Consider the following 23444-nt stretch of genomic DNA (forward strand, 5'->3'; position numbering starts at 1 on the left):
GATACACTGCAGGTGTCACAGATGACTTTTGCCACTGCTTTTATTTTATTTGTCGGCTCTAGGTATTGGCTACGTAGAAAAAGACCCTATTGTGCCTCCAGGCATCATCACTGGCTTTGATAGCTTACTACAGTTTTAAAGGAAATATGACCATGCAGACACTTGAGCAGATCCACAAGCAACCAGAGGAAAAAAAAAGAAAAAAGTATTTCCCAGCAAATTCTTAGCAAAACCCACGCTGCAAAAATTCATCCTCCTGCCTGCCTGCTGCAGGACTTGATCCAGCCAGCAAGGCATCGAACCAGTCCAGTTTATAAAACTCAGTAAGCCTGCTGAAAACTAGCTATTTATGACTAATAAATTGTCTTTCAAATGTGGTAGATTGTTGAATACATTTACAAGGTTTGCCAACTGGCGGCCAGGGGACTTTGGGGGTGGAAATCAAAATCACCTCTTCACTCCCACTGAATCAATTCCAGTCTTGCTTGATTGAGCAACCTCACATGCCCCCTTGCTTTCCCCATCATTGAAAGAGTATCCAACAAAAGGGATTTCAGGGAAAATTAAGCCATAGAAAGGAAGTTTACGAACAGCTTTTGATTCCTACATTTCATGAGTTTGATTAAATCATGGCAGAAATCCCAAACCTAAGGCCATAGCACACGGTGGCACAGGGAACATAACACGGGACTGGATGACGGAACCAGAGGGCTGCGAGCTGTGCTACTGCCAGCTGCGTCCTCCAAAGACACCTCCCTGTTTGGTTTTAGGGTACTGAAATCTGAATTTGCACTGTGGCGTGCTGGGGATCACCTTTTCAAATCACAGAGAGGATGAACATGTGAAGAAAACTGGTCCTCGCTTTTCTACTGCATTTTTTCCAGTGAGAGGAGCACATCTGGATGCTTTTTATTGTATCAACCCTAGCTCCTGCCGTTAGGATTAAACGAAACACTGAGTTGTGAAGACTGCCTGGTCTCTACTACCAGTGGCAGAGGCTCTGTAAGAGGAACACTCCCCCCCTCCAGACCCTCAGGACCTGCCCCAGACCTTCTGGATCTGCAGAAGGCTCAGAGCACAGGAACCATGTGGGCCCATCCCAGGGAGGTGGAGAGGAGCCTTCCACCGGGTCACACCAGGGCCACCACGCACAACAAGAACCTCAGAAAGCCACCTCTGATCTCCCCCCAGCTGCCCGCTGTCATCCCACCTGGATGCAGCTCAGCCACCCCACAGCAGATGAGGGGGAGCATCCTCCAGGGAAGGTCCATGCGGGTCTAACCTCCAGCCCCCCCACACCCAGTCTCTGCCCCACGCACGTGGGCACTGGCCACAGTCTTTTCTCTCCAGCTTTACTTCAGACCTCTCTTTCTCTCCTTCCTGCGTTCACTCTCCTCTCAACTGCCTTTCTAATTAGCAGTTCCCTTCTAATTAAACCTGCCTATGCCCAAACAAAATCCACAGCATTGTCCTCATTCCCTCTCCCCCATCGACTCCACCAGCCCCATTTTTTTCCCTTCCCAAAAAATCAAACCCAGGCACTGGTATCACTTCAACATGCACCATCACAAACAACCCTGTAAGGATTTTACACTTTGCCTAAGGAACAAATCAGCTCCAAAGAAGATAAACTGTTTCCTTATTTATTTGATGCCAGCAAACGTGATTCATGGGCACAGGGGTGATCCGTCACCCGTCACTGTGGAGCAATGCAGCATCTCGCTCCGCACGACCCCGCTCCGACGCCGCTGGAAGGCAGGGAAGCGGCTGAACTCCAACACGCCAAATCCTTCCCTTTCATCTTACGCAGATTGCTCTGCCCAACTGTACCCCTTTCAGGCTGCTGTACTTTGGTGATTCAAAACGAAAAAAAGTCTAAATAATTAAAATGTCATTCAAGCTCTAAGCCGATATGAGTCACTGTTACAAAAAATATCTTAAAAATTCTTTCAGGAGTGGGGGATAATTATATTCCTCCCTATCTATTGATTTTTCTCTACAATGCAGATGTCAGATTTTCCACGGTTTTTTTCTTTTTCTTTTTTTTTTTTTTTTTTTCCCTGGAGTGAGTGTCAAGGAGGAACAAAGCACTCTTTGAGACTTTTTCAGCCCAAAATTAATTCTGAAAAAAATGGTACAGACAGGCCAATAGCACGGGAAGCCGAGAAAAAGCCTGGTGACTCAAGCTATGACTGCAAAACCCCTATTGACACCGGCTCTGAAGAGAAGGGTGGGGTACAGGGCACCAGCGTTATAAATTTAGAGTTAAAGACTTTTTTTCTGTGTCTTCATAATACAAAAGATGGGCAAAAAATAAAAAAACAATCTCAATGAAGGGCAATCCTAAATTCCAGATTTTTAATTTTTCTCATAATATAAATAAAACACTCAGAGAAAATCCCAAATGGTGCCTTGCATTTCACGCACTCAGTCACCCGCCGGCCTCTGCTACCCACAGAAAAAGTGGTTCCAACATCTTTTGAAAGCCAAACACATATCAGCGTATTCTGAAGACAAACCAGCTGTAATTTAGACCCCAAGTTCAGGGAAGAGGAAGGAGCTTTACAAAGTTAAAATTTTAAAAAGAAAATTGTTTAAGGACAATAGGGCAGGGCTGTAAGGCGACAGCCAGCTACGCTGCTCCTCGAGCCCGCCGGACCCCAGCACCTGAAGCACCCCAGTCCGAGGGACCTGACACGACGCCTTTAGACCACAACAGCAATACTAAAACACTCAGTTTTCCTGCTGTTATGCACCAGGTTGCACAGCCTGCTCAATACCTACCTGCTCCAGCTTTCTTCTGCATGTGAAAGGATAATTTCTGGGTTTTATTTCAGCCTCCATAATAAATATCATGCCCCAATGCAGCATTCACCAGGGGAAAGATGCTTGATGGGTGTGACACTACAGCAGTGGCACAATCCTGCTAGATGTGTAAAACTCCCTCTGAACTCTACGACGTTGCTTTGCGACTTTTTTTTTTTCTTGTATACCTCGTAATGGACACAATATTTAATTTTCAAGACCAGCAAGGGCTCTAGCTTTTTAAAAATTCAGTATGTTTTCTATGGTCCTTTTATGCCTCAAGGCTCATGTTATGGCTATCGAAATTGTTTGCATACTTTCAAATAATTGCATAATTTATGAGCCCAAATCTTCCAGCGCAGAGTGCTTTGGTGCAGGGCTTGCCAGGAACTGCACTGGTGGCAGAGGCTGGATTTGGGCCAGACCTATCCAGACCCTCCACGTCTCCCCTGTGCAGGCTCTGCCAGGTGGGTCAAGCTCTGTGGCGCGGGAAGGATGATCTGGATCACGTGTGCCGCACAGGGGTGTTTTATTCCTTTCTTTAAGAATTGCCACACGGGGAAGACGTGATACAGGTATTAGGCTCTTTGGAAACTTTTTTCTACAACTCTGACAGTAACAAACTAAAGGCTTTAAAAAGAGCTGTGCCTGATGTTCATACAAACCTCTCATTAAATGAACAGCCGGTAATTCAAATCTCTCCTGCTTCTTCCATGAAAGAGAGAAATAATGGGCCAGAATACCTCTTCCTTAGCCAGAAAATGACAAGCTTATGCTCCTCAGATGAGACTACTGGTTAAATAGCTTTATTCTGTACCTTGCGCATCAGTTCAAAGGCGAGTCAGGCCTATTCAGGTCCAAGCCTGCACCAAGACGATGGCACTTCCCTTCACCTGTAGAACGTTGGTTCTGGTCCCACACCAGCAGATTACAGGACCAGGCTCCAGATTCTCTGGAAGAACCCACCTTCAGGTGAACGAACCCCACCTGCCTGTACCCTGCTGCACGGGTAGGGATGGGCTGAGACAGCCCCAGGACCCTAAGCCCACAGGCCAGGTCCCACCCGCGAAGAGGTGAACGTCTGGTTCTGCCGCAACGGGAACAGGTCGGTCCAGCCCAACAGCTAAACCGGAGTCGCCACAAAACGCAACTGCAGAGCACCTCAACTCCACGGACTGGAAAAGGAAATAGTCGTCACTGGTGTTGATTTTCGTTTTGGTTTATTTGTTGCTGGTTTTTCCCCTGGCTACCAGAAAGACCCTTTGAGAAGCCACCATGACTGCACCAGCATCTGACTGACTTTGAAGACTGCGCTGCAAGGAGTGGGTGAAAGGGATTTTGAAAAGTACTTGGCATTAGCGGCTCCCTGCCTTTTACAGCCACCGAAGGAACAACAAGTCTTCCTGCCAAGGGCTATTACTAGACAAATGGAGAGAGATCAGAGGCACAAAGGAGGTTGCTAAGGAGTCAAGTGTGGGATCCCTGCAGAGAGGAGGAGGGCTGCAGCTGGGACGGCAAAGGTCAGAACATTGCAGACATCATTTTCCAAAAATTCCCATGAAGCCCCGGCGCGGGAGTCGGGAGCCTGGCCCCGCCGTGCTCGCCTATGAATAATGAGAAAGCCATAAAAGAAAGCTCCCTTTCTTCCCTCCTACCCACGCTAATGTAATAAAACAAATTAGAATAATTATTCTCAATTTCAGAGCCATAATGCCCAGGATCAGGGCACGCTTGTCACTGAAATGACAACTACATCCGTTTGATTCTTCTTCTTCTTTTTTTCATATTTACAGAGATCGCCTAAATTCCAACTTTTATTTCATTACATCTAATGCAATTTTACTACAGGCATCCAGATTCTATTTGCTTCAAAGTCTTCATTATTTTTGCCAGAAAGTTCATCTCCCTTATTAGCTAATCACATCCCCACCCTTCCCAGTAACCTTTAAAATGCCACCCACGTTATGACACTTTTAACAGAATCCGAGCAAAAACAAAACAAGCAAAATGAAGTTTAACATGAACCACTATTTCTAAAATAATTCACTGCAGTTGGTTAAAAGAAACATTTTTTTCTAATAGACATTTTTTTAAAAATTAAAATAAATTAAATATCTAATGGTATACAAATAATCTGGAAGTAATTGATCCTTTCTCTGTGAAACACATCTCTGTGTGAAAGATGGACAACATTTACTAGGAAACAATGATGAGAATTTAGTGGAAGAATTTATTGCTAATTATTATAAATCTTTTTGCACTATTTCTTTCCCAAGACTACCACTTTAAATGATCCTTTTTTCTTCTGTAAAAGGGGAAACATATCTTTTGTGTAGACTTGAAACACCAGAGGATTTAAATTATTTTCTATGTCTCTGTCTGCCAAAAAATGCTCCGGGACTCCTCTGTTCTGCAGCAGCTTTTGCTGAGGATGTACTTGAACAGCTCTGAGAGGCAGAGCTCGGACTTGGGGATGTTCAGTCTGCAGTTACATTCAGAAACGGAAATCCAGAAAGTGGGGAAAAAAAGAGAGAAATTTTCTTTACAGAAAATAAACCAAGGGGAGGGAGCGCCAAGTCACAAATCACAACTTGAAAAGATGCATTTGGGTTTCCCTAAATTCCCCCTGTGCCCCTCAGGGCCTTCTGCGTGATGTACCCAGCGTAAGGAGGAGCGGGGGAGCCACTCTTGGGAAGGGCTCCCCCATACGTGAAGATAAAGGGGAGATGAAAACCCCTTCCCCGTGAGACCCCATCCCTGGCTCCTGGTGTGCCACCAGCCCGGCCAGCAGAGCAGCCCCTGCGAGAGCTTTAAGGGCATCACACAAAGAAGGTGTCAAGGACACTACATATACAGCAGATTATTAGAGTATCATTAGGTAAAAATACACATATATTATAAATATTACTATTATATTACATAACACACATATTAAAGGACCTAATTCTTGGGGAAAACCTGAGGCTTGGGCTTAAGCTCCTGGCCAAGGAGCGGAGCCTGCAGGGCATGGACCCATCTGCACACAGACCCCAACCCCAACACCTGCATCAGCCAGTGATAGATTGGCAGCTTTAAATCTGAATTTCCTTGCTTTGGGCACTTTTAAATTAAAGTGGTAATGTGCTTTAAATCCTGTTTCCCTGCTTTTTCACTACACTCTTCAATCCTTTCCTCCAGAAACTAATCAAGATGTCTCAGACTCACTTATACTCTCTGCCCCAGCCACCTTCCCCCAGTAACTTATTCCATATGTCCGTGATCCTTTGCAAGACACAACTCCACCTTAATTCCCAATTTACTTCCAGTTTCCCAACGTGCTGTTACACTCCTAGCACGTGAAACCCCACCCCCCGCCTCCTTGTTGCATCTCCAGTAGCAATAATTATTTGTACAGAACATCACCTCATCAAGCTGGCAAACATTACCTACTGAGTCCTTTGACTAATGTACACGTCTCAGCAGTGCTGCCTGCTCCCTGCTAACGGGGCACTGCAGACCCATCCTGCTGCAAAGCAAAATGCTTATTGGAAACCCGTGAGAAACAACCACCTCTCCAGTAAGAGCCCCAACAAGCCGTGTTGCACGTGTACGAGCTTACGTGTCTTTAAAGTGTCGCTGTTCGCAGAGCACCAGTATCTCCACCTAGTTATGGCAGAATCACAGAATCAGCCAGGTTGGAAAAGACCTTGGAGATTATCCAGTCCAACCATTAACCTAACGCTGACCGTTCTCAACTCCACCATAGCCCTACAACTCCACCGTATGGCATTGGGAAGAGGACCCAGAGAAGAGGCTGCAGGAGATGTTGGTGCAGAGAAGCTGTGCAGGTGACTTCCAAGGTGCATGGCACTGCCCATGAGCAGAGGGGCACTGCTGGGCCCTGCCCATCACAGCATCCACAAACAAAAACCAGGGAACAACAGGAAAGTGCACATCAGTTCTCCATTTCCTTCCGGAGACACTAAAAGTATTTTCCCTCCCTTGTCGGCCAGGTGCAACCGGCTGCACTCCCTGCGTGAGAGCACCCAAGAGACCTGCACCAAGGTGGGTAAATCCCAGCACCAGCCCACTGCCATTCAAGAGTGGCAAACGGCCGGGCTGGCCTGGACCACAGCTCTGCTGCCATGGAACTGGGATACAGCAGGCTTGCAAGAACAAGAAAGTTGGAATCTCAAGGCGTTCAACCTTCCTGATCACCGATATTCCCCCTGACACCTCCCGTGCTTGGAGCGTGCGCTGGGATGGGATTATCAGCACAGCAACCACCAGCCCTTAGCTAGGTGTAACACAGAGAACTGTCAGGCTCCACATCTGTGTTCCACAGAGATATAGGTGGGGAGGGAAAAGGCACAGGAGATGTTTTTAGATGGAGATGATGAAAAGTCACATAAATTGAAGCACACCATCACTGTTGAGCGCTTCCAGAGGGACCAGTATCAGCCGACAGCATCGCGGCCGTGTGCCACGATGGGCAAGCAGCACTCACATTTGCTCTGGTGCAAGAAAACTCAGTCTCAGCTCTTCTGCATTGGCCTTGAGACCAACCTGACCTAAAGGCATTTCGTGTGCCTCATGTTTTACAGGAGGAACACCAGCCGTAAATGGATAATGACATTTCCAGCACCAGCCCTCCAAGCGCCAGCTGCACGGTTGCAGCCACACAGAGCTGCAGTAAAACAGCGGCAGCTCACGCTTCCAGGCAGGGTTCCCTCGCACAACTTTCCTCACTAACTTCATCTGCGGCAGCAATCCAGGCTGTGCACGGCTGATACACACTCGTTAAAAACCTACATGCATACTTCAAATATCTCCAAACCTGAAATAACACAGAGCGGGAGAGACAGCACACGTGCAAACGCTATCACGCACCCCCATAAAAACCACTCATGTCTCCTCCACTCAAAGCTGCTCGCTGTTTAATGCTCTCCCCAGTTAAGCCAAAGATGTAACGATGAGAGAACAGATCTTGGCATGGAGCTGGGCAGGTCTGAACCCGGCTGTGCTTGATTTTGGCAGCATCAGGCTCAACAAACCTGCCCAAGCGGGAAGGGGCCCCAGCACGGCATCCTTTACTGGATGGGGCTCCCACGTCCTTGCTCCTGCTCTGCCTGTGTTCATCTCAGTTTCTCCCCCAGCTCCTAGCTCAGTTTGGGACCTGCTTCCCCATCCCAGTCCCCAAGTCATATTTTCTGTCCCCAGCAGCTTTGCTTTTTGACCTGGTAAGTCTTTGACCTGTCCCATCATAGCTCCGGTTGGAAGAGGCAATACTATGCCAAGAGTTAGACCTGAACTCATTACACACCCTGTTTATATCCACTTTATTGACAGAAAGATGTGCTGATAGGGAACAGCCCCACATTTAACTGCCTCTCGTCAACAAACCCCTCTAGTGTGAGACTGGAGGAGCAGAGTCTGGAGAGCAGAGTAACAAGCAGAGGCAACCCTTGAGAATAATTGGTGAGGAAATCATAAAAGTCACATCTGCAGTCAAAAGCATCAGCCTTTGCATGTCAAGATTCAGCTTGATGCACACCAGGATGCAGCCTGAGCTCCTCCTCAGCACAGTGTGGCATCAGGCCCCAAGCCGGACGGGGATGTCAGAGCTCACGCAGTGCAGGAAAACCTCACGGCAGAGAAATCAGGAGAAGCCCCCGACACCCAGCACTGTCACCCCTTACCCACCAAGGCTGGCTGGAGGGGACTCAGGGATGGAACCTGTCTGGGGTTCTTCCCAAAATCCAGATAAATCACATTCCTGTACTCCTATCACTTTACATGTGTTTTTTCAGTTACTTTTATCAGTGTTACTATAGATACGCACACAGGTGTTGACGAAAATCGAATTCTCACATTTCTGAGCAAGTATGCACACAATGTTTCTTAGACACTCAACTAATGAAGAAACGGAAACTATATTTTATGGTTTACGTATGCAATCACTAATGACTTTCAGGATCCAAACAGCTATGACGAAATTTCAATAACAGCGTTGGCAATTCATCAGCTCACAGCTACTGCCCAGCCCGCCACCAGCACAAACGGGGCAGGTATTTGGATTCCCCCAGCACATGGTTTTTGCCTGTAGCAGGTAATTACACAAAATAAATGAACTCAACAAACTGTCATCTACTTCCAAGTCTTTTGCAAAAAAAAGTATGGCAGTAGCATTTGCCGAATGGGGTATTAGCCACAAATTGTATTTTCTGATAAAAGAGAGCTCATGAGCAATGCTGCTGCCTGTCACAAAAACAACCCCAAAAGCAAACCAGAAACTTGCCCATCTCAGAGGCAAAGGCCACGGCCTCAGCCATTGCAGCATACGAACACAGCCCTGGAAATGAAACTTGAGTCTCCCCCCGCCAGCCTGGCCAGAGCACAAAGCCCAGACAGCACAAATGTGACTTGGCTTTGAAAAGCCACAAGATGCAGGGGAGATGCTGCTCCACTGAACCAGGAAAGCACAGCTACTCCCTCCAACGAGTCCCATTGCTGGGGATCAGGTGATTATACAAATCTGCAGTTTGACTAAATGCCAGGAGCCGAGAGCCCCTTGGGCCCCCCAGCCTGCAGTGAGGGGCTCTGAGGAGAGGCTGACCCAGACCGGGGCCAGCAGCACACAGACAGCCCCACTGCCCTCCAACCCACCACACACACCGAGTCCAACACCAGCTCTACAGGGAACGGAGCAGCTGGAAAACAAACTCTGTCTGCTGAAAAATGTATATACTTGAGAGAGGGCTGAGGCTTTGAGAGTGCAGAATCGTGCCTTCAATGTCTCCCCAGCTAGTTGCAGATGTCAAAACAGCCAATTACCACCAGACAACAGTGCCAAGCAAAGCACCTCACTGACAGCACGGGCTGCTCCTTTCGGCAAGTCACCGCCGTTTGGTTAACGTCCTTGGGTAATGCCGGTGGGCTGAGCACACCCCTCTGCTTACCCACCTCCTGATTCTTGTGGAAACACAAAACAATGCTTTGCATCTTCCAAGCTTCAAGAAATCAGAGTGACAGAGAGTCACAAGCAAAACGACGAAGACATCAAGTCACCGAGCGCTTCTGAGGCGAATCAGCCCCATAAATGTCTGTTTGCATCACTTATTTCCTAACAAGCTACTCACTCACACAAAGGGACTGCTATTCTGTTGCCTCTGCATGTTCCTAAAAAGCATCCGTCTTTACATCCTGCACTAATGGATTATTAAGAACATCAAACATATAGATTGAATCACATAATTATGCCTTTTACAAAGTCAGCAATATTTGAGATCAGCCCAGCACTTGCTGCCAATCAAACCCCAGAAGCAGAGACTGCCTGTGCTCCTCGCCTCCTGCAAGTACGCAGCCAGGATTATTTTACTTCTCATAGGCTGTATCTCCCCTAAGCAAGTCTAGCCAGCCCTCAGGGAAGGCATCACAATAAAGCAAGTTTTGGACATGATTTTTTAGGGGAGGATTAGCCAGGAAACAGCAAGACTTCCTTATACCGGTCCAGAGCTGGACAACGGTTCTCAGACACTTCAGCAGCAAACACCTGGTTAAGACTAAAAGAGGAGGAAACAGGACCACGCTGGGGATGGTGCTCAGTGTCAGGAGCAATATTCACCTCCCAAGTAGAAAAGAGATTAACAGGAAGACACAAAAGAAAAGGCAGCAGCAACGGGGGAGCAGGCACAGTGCATCTGTGACCTTCATGTGCTGCTCAGACATCTTCCACAAGCTCTGTGGGCTTCTGCGGTTTATATAGTAAAAAAAAGCATAAAGGCATATCACTGCTCCAGTGCTCCTTAATTAGGAGTGTCTAAAGAAGCATGAGGGGCAACAGGATATGGGAAGATTTTGAAACGATGGTTGATGTGCTCTGTGGAGACCAACAGCAACAATCATGCCAATTCAGGTTAGGAAATAACCTCCTTTAGGTCCAGCCGCCCTTCTTTACAGTCAGGTTTATTTTGTATCCAGCAGCTTACTGGGCTTGGTCTTTTATTCCTTAACAGGCTGATGTAAGAGGGGCTGCAACGGCCATCGGCACATCAGCACTCATTTTGGTAAGGAATTCCTAGTGCTTCACTGTGAAGTCTCTGGTTGCTAGAGGTCTGCATGGAATAAAGTTCCCAAATATCATATACTGAGCAGAAAAAAAAAGAGGCTGACAAATGAAATCAGCCCCCCACATTCACGATACAGGAACCGACTGCAGAAAACAGGAGAGTTATGGGATAAGAACCTGAAGTCTTCACTGGGAGTCACCACACTGCAAAAGAGAGACAAGCTTGTCCATCTAAGGTGCGTGTCAAACCCCCCCACAGCACTGCTCACTTAGCACAAGGTGAGAAAACCCCAAGCTGACCCGAGGGAACAGCGCTGCTTGGAGAATGGTATTTTCCAAGGAAAACCTTACCCAAACCAGTTAGAAGAGTCCTTGGAGAATCGTGCGGGAAAGTCAAACTTTCATTCTGTGTAACATATAATCACTGTCAATCCCACCCCCGGGAAAAATTTCCTTCAGCCCACATTTGTGCACAGGCTTCAGTTCCTGCCCAGATCAGGGAAGAAATCAAAGATGGCCTGTGAGCAGGTGCACCTCCGTGCCGGGAGGACACTGCGGTTTCAGGCATTAAACTCGCTTCCCAGTGCCTGCAAGCCCCATTACCCTGGCCAAGACGGAAACGTACATGTGTTTGGGCCCCAAAACATTAAAGATACCATCAATCACCGATTTCCACTTGCTTGTATAGATCCCCATTTAATGACCTTTCCATGTTTTCCTCTCCCATGTCTGTTACTTATATATCAGTAACCCAGACAGACGAGGGACTCGAGGGGCAGCATCTTTTCTGCAGAGGGCTCTCCCTAAAATAACAGGAGAGTTATTACTCTCCAGATAAAACCAAGAAGCAGCACAGAGATAACATTAACAAAGATGTTTGGTGAGCACGTTTTTCCTTTATATCCAACCTGTCTCATAATTCACAAAATATATTACAAATTAGCAGGAAGAGAGCAAAGCTCAGACTCCTCTATTTTAGAAGGAAAGCGGGATGCAAACTTGGCGATCATACAACTTGTTAAGAAAATTAGCTGAGTTTCCCTACGTTTGGCATCATGGATTGTCGATTCTTTCTATAATCAGCATCACGACTGTGAAGAAGCATTTCAGAAGCTAAGAAGCATCAAGAGTCAGCCTCCACCCATCGGGACAAAGGGGCTATGCTGACATTTGGTGAAAGTGTCACTGGGGATAAATGGACCAAATAATACATTCACAATGACATTCCTGAAAAAAAAAACCCAAACCAACAAACCCAGACCAAAAAAAAGAACAAAAAAACCTACCCCCAAAACAAACGCACACACCCACACCCCTCACATCCACAACCTCCCCCAAGCCCTGCAAGGTCTAACTTGCATTGAAGGTAACTTGCAGATTGGACTTCACCAGGTGAGGAGATTAACAGCTCACCTCATGGGATCTAATCCAGCAAGACAGGGAACACTCTCAGCTCCTCCTGAATCACTGCACAGGGGTCCTGCAGGGACTGGGACCCCTCGGGTCACCCACACAGGTCCCCATGACAGTTGTGAAAGGCCAGCCAGTGCTGTATTACTGCACTCACAAATCTTTAACAACTTAGACCTTTGCTGCCCTCAAAAATATAATGAAGAAACCACGCAGGCCAGCTACTAAAGTGCTTATCATTCTGTGCTTAAAGGAGAGGACAGGAAATTTAATTTGTACTAAAACGTAGATGGAGATTTCTGGCAGGTTAGCAGCCTTCAACTGCATTCCCTAAACAGTTGGTTAAAATACTTGAAACCTACTGTAAAACCATCTCTCAATAGTGGCTGGCATGTTAAGTTTTAAGAGCTGCTTTAAACTTGTAGGAATCCTTCCTCAGGTGGAGAGAGGCTGCCCTCAGGACTGTGACCTCCCCACACCCATCCCACAGCTGGGGGACACACAGCTCCAGACAGCTCGAGCGTAGATGTCACTGGGACCTTCTCCAGCCAACTCTGAAAGATCTCAGTTTTAACCAGGTCATTGTGATGTCCAAATGAGAAATGAGGAAGCATCAAGAACAACTTGCTTCCTCACAAAAATTTAATACCCAAACCACCCTTAATTTCTCATCCAAAAAAGTTTCAACAGAACTGTTCTCACTAGACCAACGAGGTCCCCTTCACAGCTGTTGGATGAACTGCATGGAGACCCACATCTCATCATCTGTGATGTCCCCGAGGAGCTCTGCACAGAGCCAGGAGCAAGTCACAGGCCATCTCGTGCAGAAGGGACACGGAGCAGCGAGTACTGGCACAGACCCAGCCCTGGTGCAGGGGGGACGGTGCCTCTGCACAGCCCAAGTCTGAGTGGTGCCAGCCCTGAGGCTCCCAACCGCTTCGCTGGGCCCTCACGCTGCAGCAGAGCCCATGCACAGACTTACAAACCGCCTGTTGGTTTAAAGCAGGTCATTTTTAAGGATTGTCTTCCATTATTCTCTCCCCAAACCATACACTGTGCTTCACTTGGCTACCACACTTCCCTCCCAACATCATTTTCCCACAAACAGTACCAAGCCTTGCACGTGATCCCATTTTCACTCCTTTCCTCAGCAGTTTTGCTAAGAACCATTCCAGCTTTTTTTTCTAATAGCAACTTCTCAGCTGTCCCAGGAAAAAGACTCCACAAAACAGATCACAAGAGCCAAAATAATTTTGCATTTACCTCCCCAAGCACAACAGCTTGTCTGCCATGAGTGTCCTGACATACTGTGTTCAGTCCAACATGGAGATCTCCCCATTAGCTCCATCTCCTGCTCTCATCCCAGGGACAGTCAGACAGACCCTCTCTACAAGTCAGGCTTCCTAAAAGACTGATTTCTATCATTTAAAGTTAAGCTGCAATTACAGATGCATCACAGAGCCTCCATCCCAGGGTATGGCAGGAGCAGCATGGTAGGATGCTAGAGCAGCAGCATCCACCTGAACCCCCATCAAAAGCCTTATGGCATTTTAAAAGCATTAAAAATGTGACTTTGTCCCATAAACCATTACTGAATATTTTCAACCAGCAGTTGCATTAAAATCTATAGTATTATCTACACATGCAGATATTGTATAGGGTCACAGAAAACTGTGCTGGAGCAGACCTTCAGGCATCATTTTATCCATCTGTATTGCCACACAGCAGGACCCAATCTAGTTAATTAGTAATGAGCAAGAATTGCAGCTTTAGGAAGCTGAGCGAAATCTGGCAATGCTACACAATAGCTATGGCAAAGAAATGAATGCAACATCAAAGAATGGGCTTTGAAATACCACTTCCACAACACCTATAAAAAAGCAGAATTTTCTGCTCTTTCAAGCAGAGTTTGCTGAACTGTCACGGGCTGGGAAATCGCCCTTAGATGTAACAAGCATACAGCATGTGTTTTCCAAGAATATCTACTGCGATAACACATTCTCCACTAACAAAGTGGTCTTGAAAACAGGTAATAGGAAGGTTAACACAAAAAAAAGTTTGTCTTTGTTTTATTTTTTTAAGAGCGGGAGGATAACTAAGAGCTTACTGAGCCTGACTACACATTCAAGCACTTTAAGAGCTGGAGTGAGAGAGGATTTTAGAGCAAATGGACACAGCAATGTCCATCCACCTGCAATCTCTTTCTATAGTGATGACCCTTAGCTTAAAGTTTTGGGATATTTTGCAATATCCACAATGTAGATCGAGATGACAGGATAACGCCCCTGCCACACCTTTATTTTAACAAAGATGTGTCAGTTCCTGATGTATTCTTTTAAGAGCTACTTGGGAATTTCCACTGGCATAGGGACAGTAGCGCAGCAATTGTTCTCTTTGAAAACATGGAGCAGAGAATGACATTTCAGCAAAGTATACACAAAGAAAAAATAACAGGGTAAACCTCCTGGTTCCTGGGAATTACCCATTGGATTCCCAACCATCTTATCAAAAAGTCACAATGCCCAAGCCTCAAACTTCACTTTTATTCCTTTTCAAGTGCCAATCACAAGAGTAGCACCAACATATGAACACAGTTATTATTACTCCCATGTTTGTCCTCCTTAAAATAAATACCAATAATAAGTTGAAAGATTCTGCAAACCAGAGCACGAAGCATTTCCTGCTACATGTTCCTTCCTTGTAACCAAAAAAATTCCTACACCAGAGGACGCCAATGTGTTGGACCAGGGGCTGGTTTTCTGCTAGGATGAAACACTCCTTTTGCTGCTACCTCAAAAAAGCAAAAAGGTGAAGTCCCACTTACCGCTCCAAGCATGATCCTGAAAATCAGCCACCGAAAGCTCCAGATGATGATGCTGGAAGGAGGCGTGTGCCGGGGCAGGCGGGAGAGGGTCCAGAGCGGGCAGAGGAATATCCCCAGGAACCCCGTTTCCAGGAGCTGCGATTCCCATCCTGTAGTGCCAACACGTGAGAAATGAAAAAGAAAATAGTTATTGTGCAAGTCCTCTAAGTTACCCTTTCACAAATTTTAAACATCCAAGAAGAAGAAAAAAAAACCCTTGTAATGCTTTTTAAGCTTAACTTGGGGGAACTTAGGTACCAACTCTGTCCTAACACACACATCACACACTGGGAATTCAGATGCTTTAAGCTGATGATGTGAATGATGAGCATTTGCATTTGGTGCATTGGGTTGTGGTGTTCTCCAAGCACGCACACTGACACTTCTGTTGTTTACATGGTTATTTTATGCAGTGTGAAGCAAAAGAAAAAATAAAAACATATATGAAGCAAAGAAAAATGTGATTTAAGTGCCCTGGGAATTCACAAGGTGACCCAAGCACATAACTGATCAGTGCTGCTGATTCCCGCAGACCATGGACCGACCGAGCGATTGCAAATTGTCCTGCTGACTGCTGGATTTGTGCCAAAACGGGGCAGTCTATATCTTCAAAAGACAATGATTAAAAATCACATTAAGTCTTATTCACCATCAACATTAATGTGCAAACCAGAAGCTTTGAATTTTTAATTGCAAAGGAAAGTCATAATGAAAAAAGTCCAAATTGTCCATCAAGCCAGTTTTACACATTGACAGATTTAGTGAAATTACTCTAGACCGAATCCCAGTAGAGCGGAGATCAAAGCACAGTCTTGTAACCACACAGTGAACCTGTTACCTGCGATACCGGGCACTTTGGAGAGGGCAGACTATAACCTACTTCATGCAAATCTGCATTTTGCATTTTCTTTTTCCAGCACAGCATAGAGCAAAAATATTGAAATAATTATTCCGGAAGAGCCAGAACACAGCAGTTCTGTTTTGACAGGTGAAGTCCAACCTCCACTACATTTTTAAGTAACAACATACTGATGCCAAAACCAAATTACTCCAACTTTGTCCTACCTTCAATTACACACTCTTACATTCAAATATTTCTGTCAAACAACTATTAAAATAAAAATCTCCATTCTCCCTCATACATCCTGTGGTTTCTAGAACAGATACCCCAAGTGCCAAAATTAGCACTTCTGAGAGGAGAAGCGAAGTATATTGTTATAAAAGCAGCTGCACCAGGAAAGCAATGGCTAATACAAAATGTGAAAGGTTAATTGTTACTAAACCCAGCCACAAATAGCAATTATGGGTCTCACTGGCACCAAAATGGTAGTATATCTCCTTCGTTTCTGCCTGCACAAGAATCCCACTGTTATCAGCGTTTTCATATGTTAATCACTGTGTTCCCCTGCAGACGTATAGGATCCTGGCTGGATGGCTGAGCAGGAAGGCGTGCGCCTCTGCCTCTACATCTCCAAACGGCCTTTCGATCCCAACGTACACGCTTTCCTCCGAGAGCAGCATCGCCTCTCACTGAGCAGGACACGCTGGCATTTTTTTTAAATTTTATTTTTAAACCCAACTCCTAGGGAGGTGTTTGCATGTGTGGAGGGACAGGGCATGCAAGGACTGCGCCATCTCACGGGACACATTTTTGGGGTGTTAAACGGGTTACACGAGCGTGCATCCAGCACCCAGGGACGCGTGAGTGAGCGTGCGTGTGTCCCAAGTGAACCCGAAGCCTTCCTGGTATGTGCTGGCCTCCAAGGATCATGAGTTCAGCCTGCACCTGTGCTTCTTGTTCCAAAACGACAAGTCTGAATCCTGGCACCATCACCACCACCCGGCTGTGAGTCCAACAGCATAATCCACTGCGAACTGTGCCAGCAAGGGGGACAGCTCAGCGCCGCGGCGGGAGGGGGGGACCGGAGCAAGCAGTGCTGCCAGCTGTTGGGAGAAACCTCTTAAATTACCCGCTGCTGACAACGGGGGCTGGCAGCGGGTGCAGCTAAACCGGCACCAAACAGGGTTTAACTGCAAGTGCAGCCAAGGACAAACTGCGGTCACAGCATCGTTTCAGAGGTCTCCATCTAAACTTCCTCAGCTTGCGGCTAAATCCTGTCCAGCTCCAGCTGCTCTGCACCCATCCACAGCAACAGGCAAATTTGCTCGTGCAGATGAAGGACACTGTGTTGTATTTTGCTCTGCTACTGACCTTCATAGCAAATCACAGCAAGTTCCTGCTAAAAACCAAGTTTAAGATGCAGATATGCACGGACAGCCTCTGATTTGTTAACAACCCTCTTCCTGGTGGACTGAGTCTCTGCAGCTGGTAATGTGGTCATGCAGATCAATTTTCCGGACTCGCACACGTCACGCAAACAGTCAAACACCCTGGCCTCGGCAGCAGAAGCTCCTTCCCCAGCCCGCATCCACCCTCCTTCCACCCTAAGCAGCTCCTCACCCTGGACCCTTCCCTGCAGCAGCCTCCCTGCTCCCGGGAGCTGCCAAAGCTGTCACCGCTTTCCCCTTCCCCAGTGAGCACAGATCTCATCCTGACTCTAACTTTTTAGTCCTGTTACAGGCTCCATCATCTGCAAACAGTTAAGCCTTGATGCTTGATCCTACCCCACAAGCAACACAAGCACTTGTGATGGTAGGATTATCCAAGATGCGTGTTTCACGTTTGCTACTAAAAATTACAGATAAATCATGAAGACTTTCAAGGACGTGAACACGTCGTTGAACATCACAATTGTATCCACAGTATAGCACAGAAGGGGGGAGCTCTGCTCCGTATCACATTCATTTTATTGTAAGTTGATATTAGAAAGCAAGATTACAAGATCCATCAACAGAAACCTTGCATTTCTAACTGCTGACTTAGAAACAGTTGTTCATATCTACCCCTTAAAAGCCTCAGACTCAAAATCCCTTGCAATCTTAGACAGGTTCGAAGTTGTAACCATGTGTCTGCCCTGCGCTACTGAAGTTTGAGCACTGCCACCCTTTAAGACCACTTCTGAAGCTCACAAAGCCCAAATGCACTGTGATACCTACAAGGAATCAACCAAGTCACCAGATCTTGGCAGGGAAGACCTTAGGAACAACTAGTACTAAGCTGACCCGTGCAGCTAATAACAGCATTTTTCTCCGTATCCTTATCCTCCTTATCCTTCCCTCATGCTATCAAGTGGGCAGGGTTGATGGTATGTGTTTGGCAAAGGAGCCCAACACAACCACATCCTCCATCTCCACCAAACATGGGAACCATGCACTGAACCCTCCTCCAAGCTGCAAAAATTCCACCCTTGACATTTTTTAGGACAGTTCTACCACTGCAAAAATGTAAGACATGAAGGAAGTCATCTCCGTGACCTGGCGGGACCTAGAGGAGGAATTATTTCCCACTTTGGGGCTGTGAGAGGGGAGGGCAGGTGCTGGGCATTGGGAGCTGGCGGGGCAGCCATGGAACATCTCATAAACTGAGAAACTAGTGGGAATCAAAGCACCGGTAATGGAGTGAAGATCTCTTCCCTCTAGCAATGCTTAACACGTACAGCCATGTTTCTCAATCCTAGCATTTTTGGAGAACCCATTTTATAAATGGCAGCAAACCCTGTGACCTTTAGAGGCATCGGGGCTATCTCAGAAAGGCAGCTCCCCTCCTCAATGCGCCAACCAACACATCCGTATTGCCAGGGCTAAACTTGGGGCTCACCTCCACCCCGGTCCCTGTGGCCCCAGCGCACACTGATACTGCTGGGAACGAAAGGGTCATGTTGTTGACCCACCTGCTCCTGTTTTCTTCAGTTGGATCTAGTCAAATTTCAGCAGCTGCAGAGCAGCACAAAGCGCCCTATTGTTATCTCCCGCGCAGCCGGAGAGGGAGCCACGGGGAGGGGTTTTTTGGGAAAAAAAAAAATTTGAAATAAAATAAACTGCCAATGGCGGCTGCACTTGCCCCACACGCGTTTCAAATGTTTGTGACATGCTCCAAACTTGATGCGGCAAAATCCATAGCTTGGCATTTTCTAGAGGTCTCTGCTGGGGCAGAGGAGGAGGCGAAGCGGGGAGGATATGCCGGGGGGGGGAGCAGGAAAGACAGGTCAGGGGAGGAAGCAAAAAGAAAATCAACAAAAGCTTTCCCATATTCCTTTTAGGGTTTTCAAATGTTTTTCTTCTTTAAAATTATATAAATCAATAGTTCATATTTTCAGCTAGGAAATTTAGCTCAACATCGAGTCATCTCTGGAGTCTAAAACCATTTGCTGCTTGGAAGAGGAACTGCGAAAGCAGGCACCGCGCCGCCTCGCCGAGTCCTTCGGCAGAGACCGTACGTGCTGGCAGGAACATCCCATGCGCTGTAGAAAACATTACTGGTGCTTAACATTTAAAAAAAAAAAAAAAAAGTCAGTTTGGTATGAATGGTCTCCAAAAAAGTGCAAAGTAGCCCCATTATGGCTCCCTATAGAGGGTATTATTTCTAATGGAGTATAGATCATATAGCATTGTATCATTAAGGTTTCCAATTTTTATCTTTATTATTTACCATCAAACATCTGATGTAAAAAACAGCCAAGGTACCACAGCTTGTCCATGGCTAGAGGAAAGGCAGTGCAATTCCCTCCCACCCAGCCCTGCACACTGCGCCTTCAGCCCTCCTGCATCTCAAACCAGTTTTCTGTTTGCATGGACAGGCGGGGAGAAAGCAATGAGGCAGAGAAGGGCAGAAAGCCTTCAAAACTAAATACAAAATAGTCAGCTCCAAAGATAATGAAGCTTCTCATTTTCAATTAAACTATTTTTTTCGAAAAAAAAAATCTGCTCAAAATCAAACCCCAGACCTAGCTATGGTAGAAAATGCTCTGATAAATTATTTTTATTCATTCCCCTTCTTAAAATACAGGATAAGGTGAAGTGGCAAACTGTCTCTTTTTGTATATATATATCAACACATAAAATTTATAGAGAGCATGTTTGCATAGCACAGACAAATGCTTCAACCACGTCCACGGATTTCAGAGCTTGGTCGCTGCAGCCCGTGCCCGGCGGCGCAGCTGTCTGCCTGCAAATATTGTGTGTCAGGCGCCCCGGCAGCCAGAGCAAGGCAGACACCCAATACGGACTGACTTACCCTGGAATTAGATTAACTGCTCCTGAGCCTCTCCTCCCTACCTCCCTGAAATTTAGGATGATATAATTTCAGCCATAGCGTTAAAACACCTGTTGAAAATAGCATGAGTTATGCTGATGACTACAGGATACTCTGACCGAGGACTTCAGTCTGCAAATACTCGTTGCACCTACCACGTGCGGTTCAACCGACGGAAATGGACCCGTGTCCAGCAGCGAGCAAGATGCTCAGTAAATGTTTACTTGCCGGCGTGCTGCCATGGGCACTGGCTGCTCTTTGCTTCGGCACCCACCGCTCCTCCCTGCCACCTTCCCCATCAGGGTCCCCCCTCCTTCACCCGGCCGCCGTACTCATCTCCCTCTTGCAGAAACACAGATCAAGTTACAAAGTGCTCAGAACTGTACTGACATATCAATACTTTTTAACAAGCACATGTTGTCTTAAAGGAGAACAGTTAGGCCAAACCTAGCCCTCTTTTCCAACTATGAAATACAAATCTCAGAAAAAAACTAAAATAAAAAAACCCTCCAAGTCCATGGAAAATAAATGTTTCCGCTTTCCCCTTCCTTTTAAATATATTTTTTAAACAAATTGCTTTGTAAATCATTAAAACTTTCATCATTCATAGCAACAATCTCCTCAAAGGAAAGCAAAGCTTCTAGCTATGCTAAAAAGAGCTGCATGGTTTTAAAGTATCTTGCTAACACATCTTCTAGCAAGTTAAAATACTGCGCCTGCCAGCTAACGACAAATACCTTTTTTATCTCCAGCATGAAATACTGGCCACACTAAGACCCGTGGCAAAATTATCACCAGTTTCAACTGGGTTTGTCTTTCACGCAGGAGTTTCACATGTCTCAGCTACCACCTGTTGAAACGTGCTGGTTTTTTGTCCCCGCCAAAGACAAGGGCCAGGGGAGCGGGCTCGCCGGCCAGCCCTGGGGCAGGGGAAGCCGGGCAAGAGCAGCATGGTGATGAAAGTGACACTAAAAACCCAAGTGAGCAGGACCAGTCTGCTGCTGTGCCATGTCAGGCTTAAGGAGAGCAACAGCTAGACACAAACAGCTTCGACTACTGCAGAAGAAATCCCTTGGAAAGCAGGGGATGTTCAGTGAATCGCTTTAACTCAAGTTCAGACCATGCTCTGCACCCCAGAAGCACTGGGCGCTCCACGAGGCACCACCAGCAGCTTCCTTCCCCTAAGACATTGCCCCTTTTCACCTTTTTTCGTGTTTTTTCCTTTTCCAGAAGGACAACAAACCCGTCAGGAGGACAGACTCACTCCCCTCACTCTAGCTTTCTAAATATCAACAAAAAATAGAGGCACAAAGAGTGAATACAAGAAATGTTCGGGTTTGTGTCAAGTTTAAAAAGCTTCCCAGGGCTCCCAACGGACAGGATTCCTGGCGATTCCTAATGGAAAGACCAGGTCTCTCAGCAGTCACACAGCCTGTAAACACGAAAACCCTGTTAATAATGTCAGAGAGCAGTTCTGAATCTTCTCCATCAACAGGCAGAGCACGCATGCAAGGCTTAACTTTGAGATAAGTTAGGTCTTCAGTCGGGGGGGGGGGGGGGAATTTAATGCTGGGCATTAGCATTGCACACACCTTAGGAGCACAGCAAAGTGCTCTTTTCAACTGATATAAAGCAGAAAGTTTCAACTTTAAGACTTGAAAATACTGCAGAGCAACAAGAATGCTTCATTCTGAAGTCAGCCCCCCAAAAAACCCAAAATCCTGAGTGCAACAGCTGCTGACCTCAGAAACACATCTGAACTAGGACAGAGAAAGAAGGAGAGATGCTTAAAAAAAGGAAGAAATCGGTCCACCACAGCTCTGAGGAAAAAATAATGAGAAAAGACAATGATTTATTGCTTCTCAATTCGGTGGTGCCTTTCACTTAGGGATCCCAGAACAAAGAGACACATCTCACAAGCCGCCTGTCCCACGGGGTCTCGAGTCTTTTCAGAGCTCTGAAAGCCAAAGCTCGGAGGGCTGAAGGACAGAGTCCCCTCTGGCATCTTGCCCTGGGCAAGAGCAGATAACCCCACTCCTCTGCTCCCACCCCCAGGACACGCTGGAGACACAAACACCAACAAGCCCAAGATCTGAACCAGCCTCCCACAGTCCTACTCTGCCATATCCATTTTCCCCAACCACCACCTATATTAAACGTTTCAAATCTCTTGTCTGCCACAGAGATAAGAGAGTGGTGATACTTCACATTTCTGCAGCCAACAGAATAGTTTTTGATGTTGTTGGAAGATTTGGAAAAATGTTATCAATAACTTTTGTTCTTAAAGTATAAACCACACAGAAAAAAAAAAAATTTAGCATAAAAACTTTTAAAAGCTTCCAAGTGCTCTCCAGGGTAGTCATTAGAAACTACTTAGGTAACAGGAGGGTGATAACAGTGAGTTAATGCAGCGTTAAATTAGCCCTCCTTCCATGCAGAACTTTAAGTGACAGAGGAATCAGTTGGGAGGATTTTTATTTTATTTTTTAAATAATGAAGTTAATGGATTTCCTGTTTTTAGCTCTGTGGGCGGCTGTCATTTTGAGGGATCAGTATATACTGTATTTAATTACTCTGTTCTCAAGTAATGAAAATAATTTCATCTGTGTTCATACGAACTCAGGGTCCCCAGCATGTCTCAAGCATGGCCATCAAGGCAAGAAGATGGAGCATGGCCCTTGGCAGCAAGGGGTGTGCTGTCTTGAGATGTGTAACCACAACAGCTGCTGTTTACTCACTGGACTTCTCAACATCTCAAACTGTCCCTCAAAACCTCCACAGGGCCAACAGCCACAAGACCTATGCCACAACTCCTGGTGAGCAGAGGGGAATCAGCATCGGGAGTGTTCATGGCCAAGAGATGACAGTGGCTTCCCAGGGTTTCCCCACTGTCCTCCTGCGGGCATGGCCGAGGTTGGTTTACCACAGTAGGTTTAACAGCTCCTCCAGACTCACTGCCCACCGTGAAGAGCTCTCCCCATTTCCCCCAACAGGTTATCAGGAGCAGGGTCAGTGATGGGCGTCAATAAATTTAGACAAGGATCAGCAAGATTTAGGCTAGCCACAAAGACAGGGGGACAAAAAACCCTGGGCATCTTGCACCAGTCCACAAACCACGTGCAACGCAGAGAACTTCATAACTGAAATGGGATGCGACGGAAGGGACT

The 23444-nt window shown here is 46.4% G+C and overlaps 1 protein-coding gene across 2 annotated transcripts in view; it reads right to left on the reverse strand.

The window, feature by feature from the left end:
- Positions 1 to 23444, reverse strand: part of LMF1 (lipase maturation factor 1) — a 204757-nt gene that overhangs the window by 129615 nt on the left and 51698 nt on the right. For both annotated transcript variants that reach the window (XM_074919041.1, XM_074919042.1), the window contains one exon: positions 15087 to 15235. In XM_074919041.1, coding sequence (XP_074775142.1) covers positions 15087 to 15235 — 149 coding nt within the window. The remainder of the gene's footprint in view (positions 1 to 15086; positions 15236 to 23444) is intronic.

This window comes from Athene noctua, chromosome 15 (genome assembly GCF_965140245.1).
Source record: "Athene noctua chromosome 15, bAthNoc1.hap1.1, whole genome shotgun sequence".
In the NCBI taxonomy this organism is placed as follows: domain Eukaryota; kingdom Metazoa; phylum Chordata; class Aves; order Strigiformes; family Strigidae; genus Athene; species Athene noctua.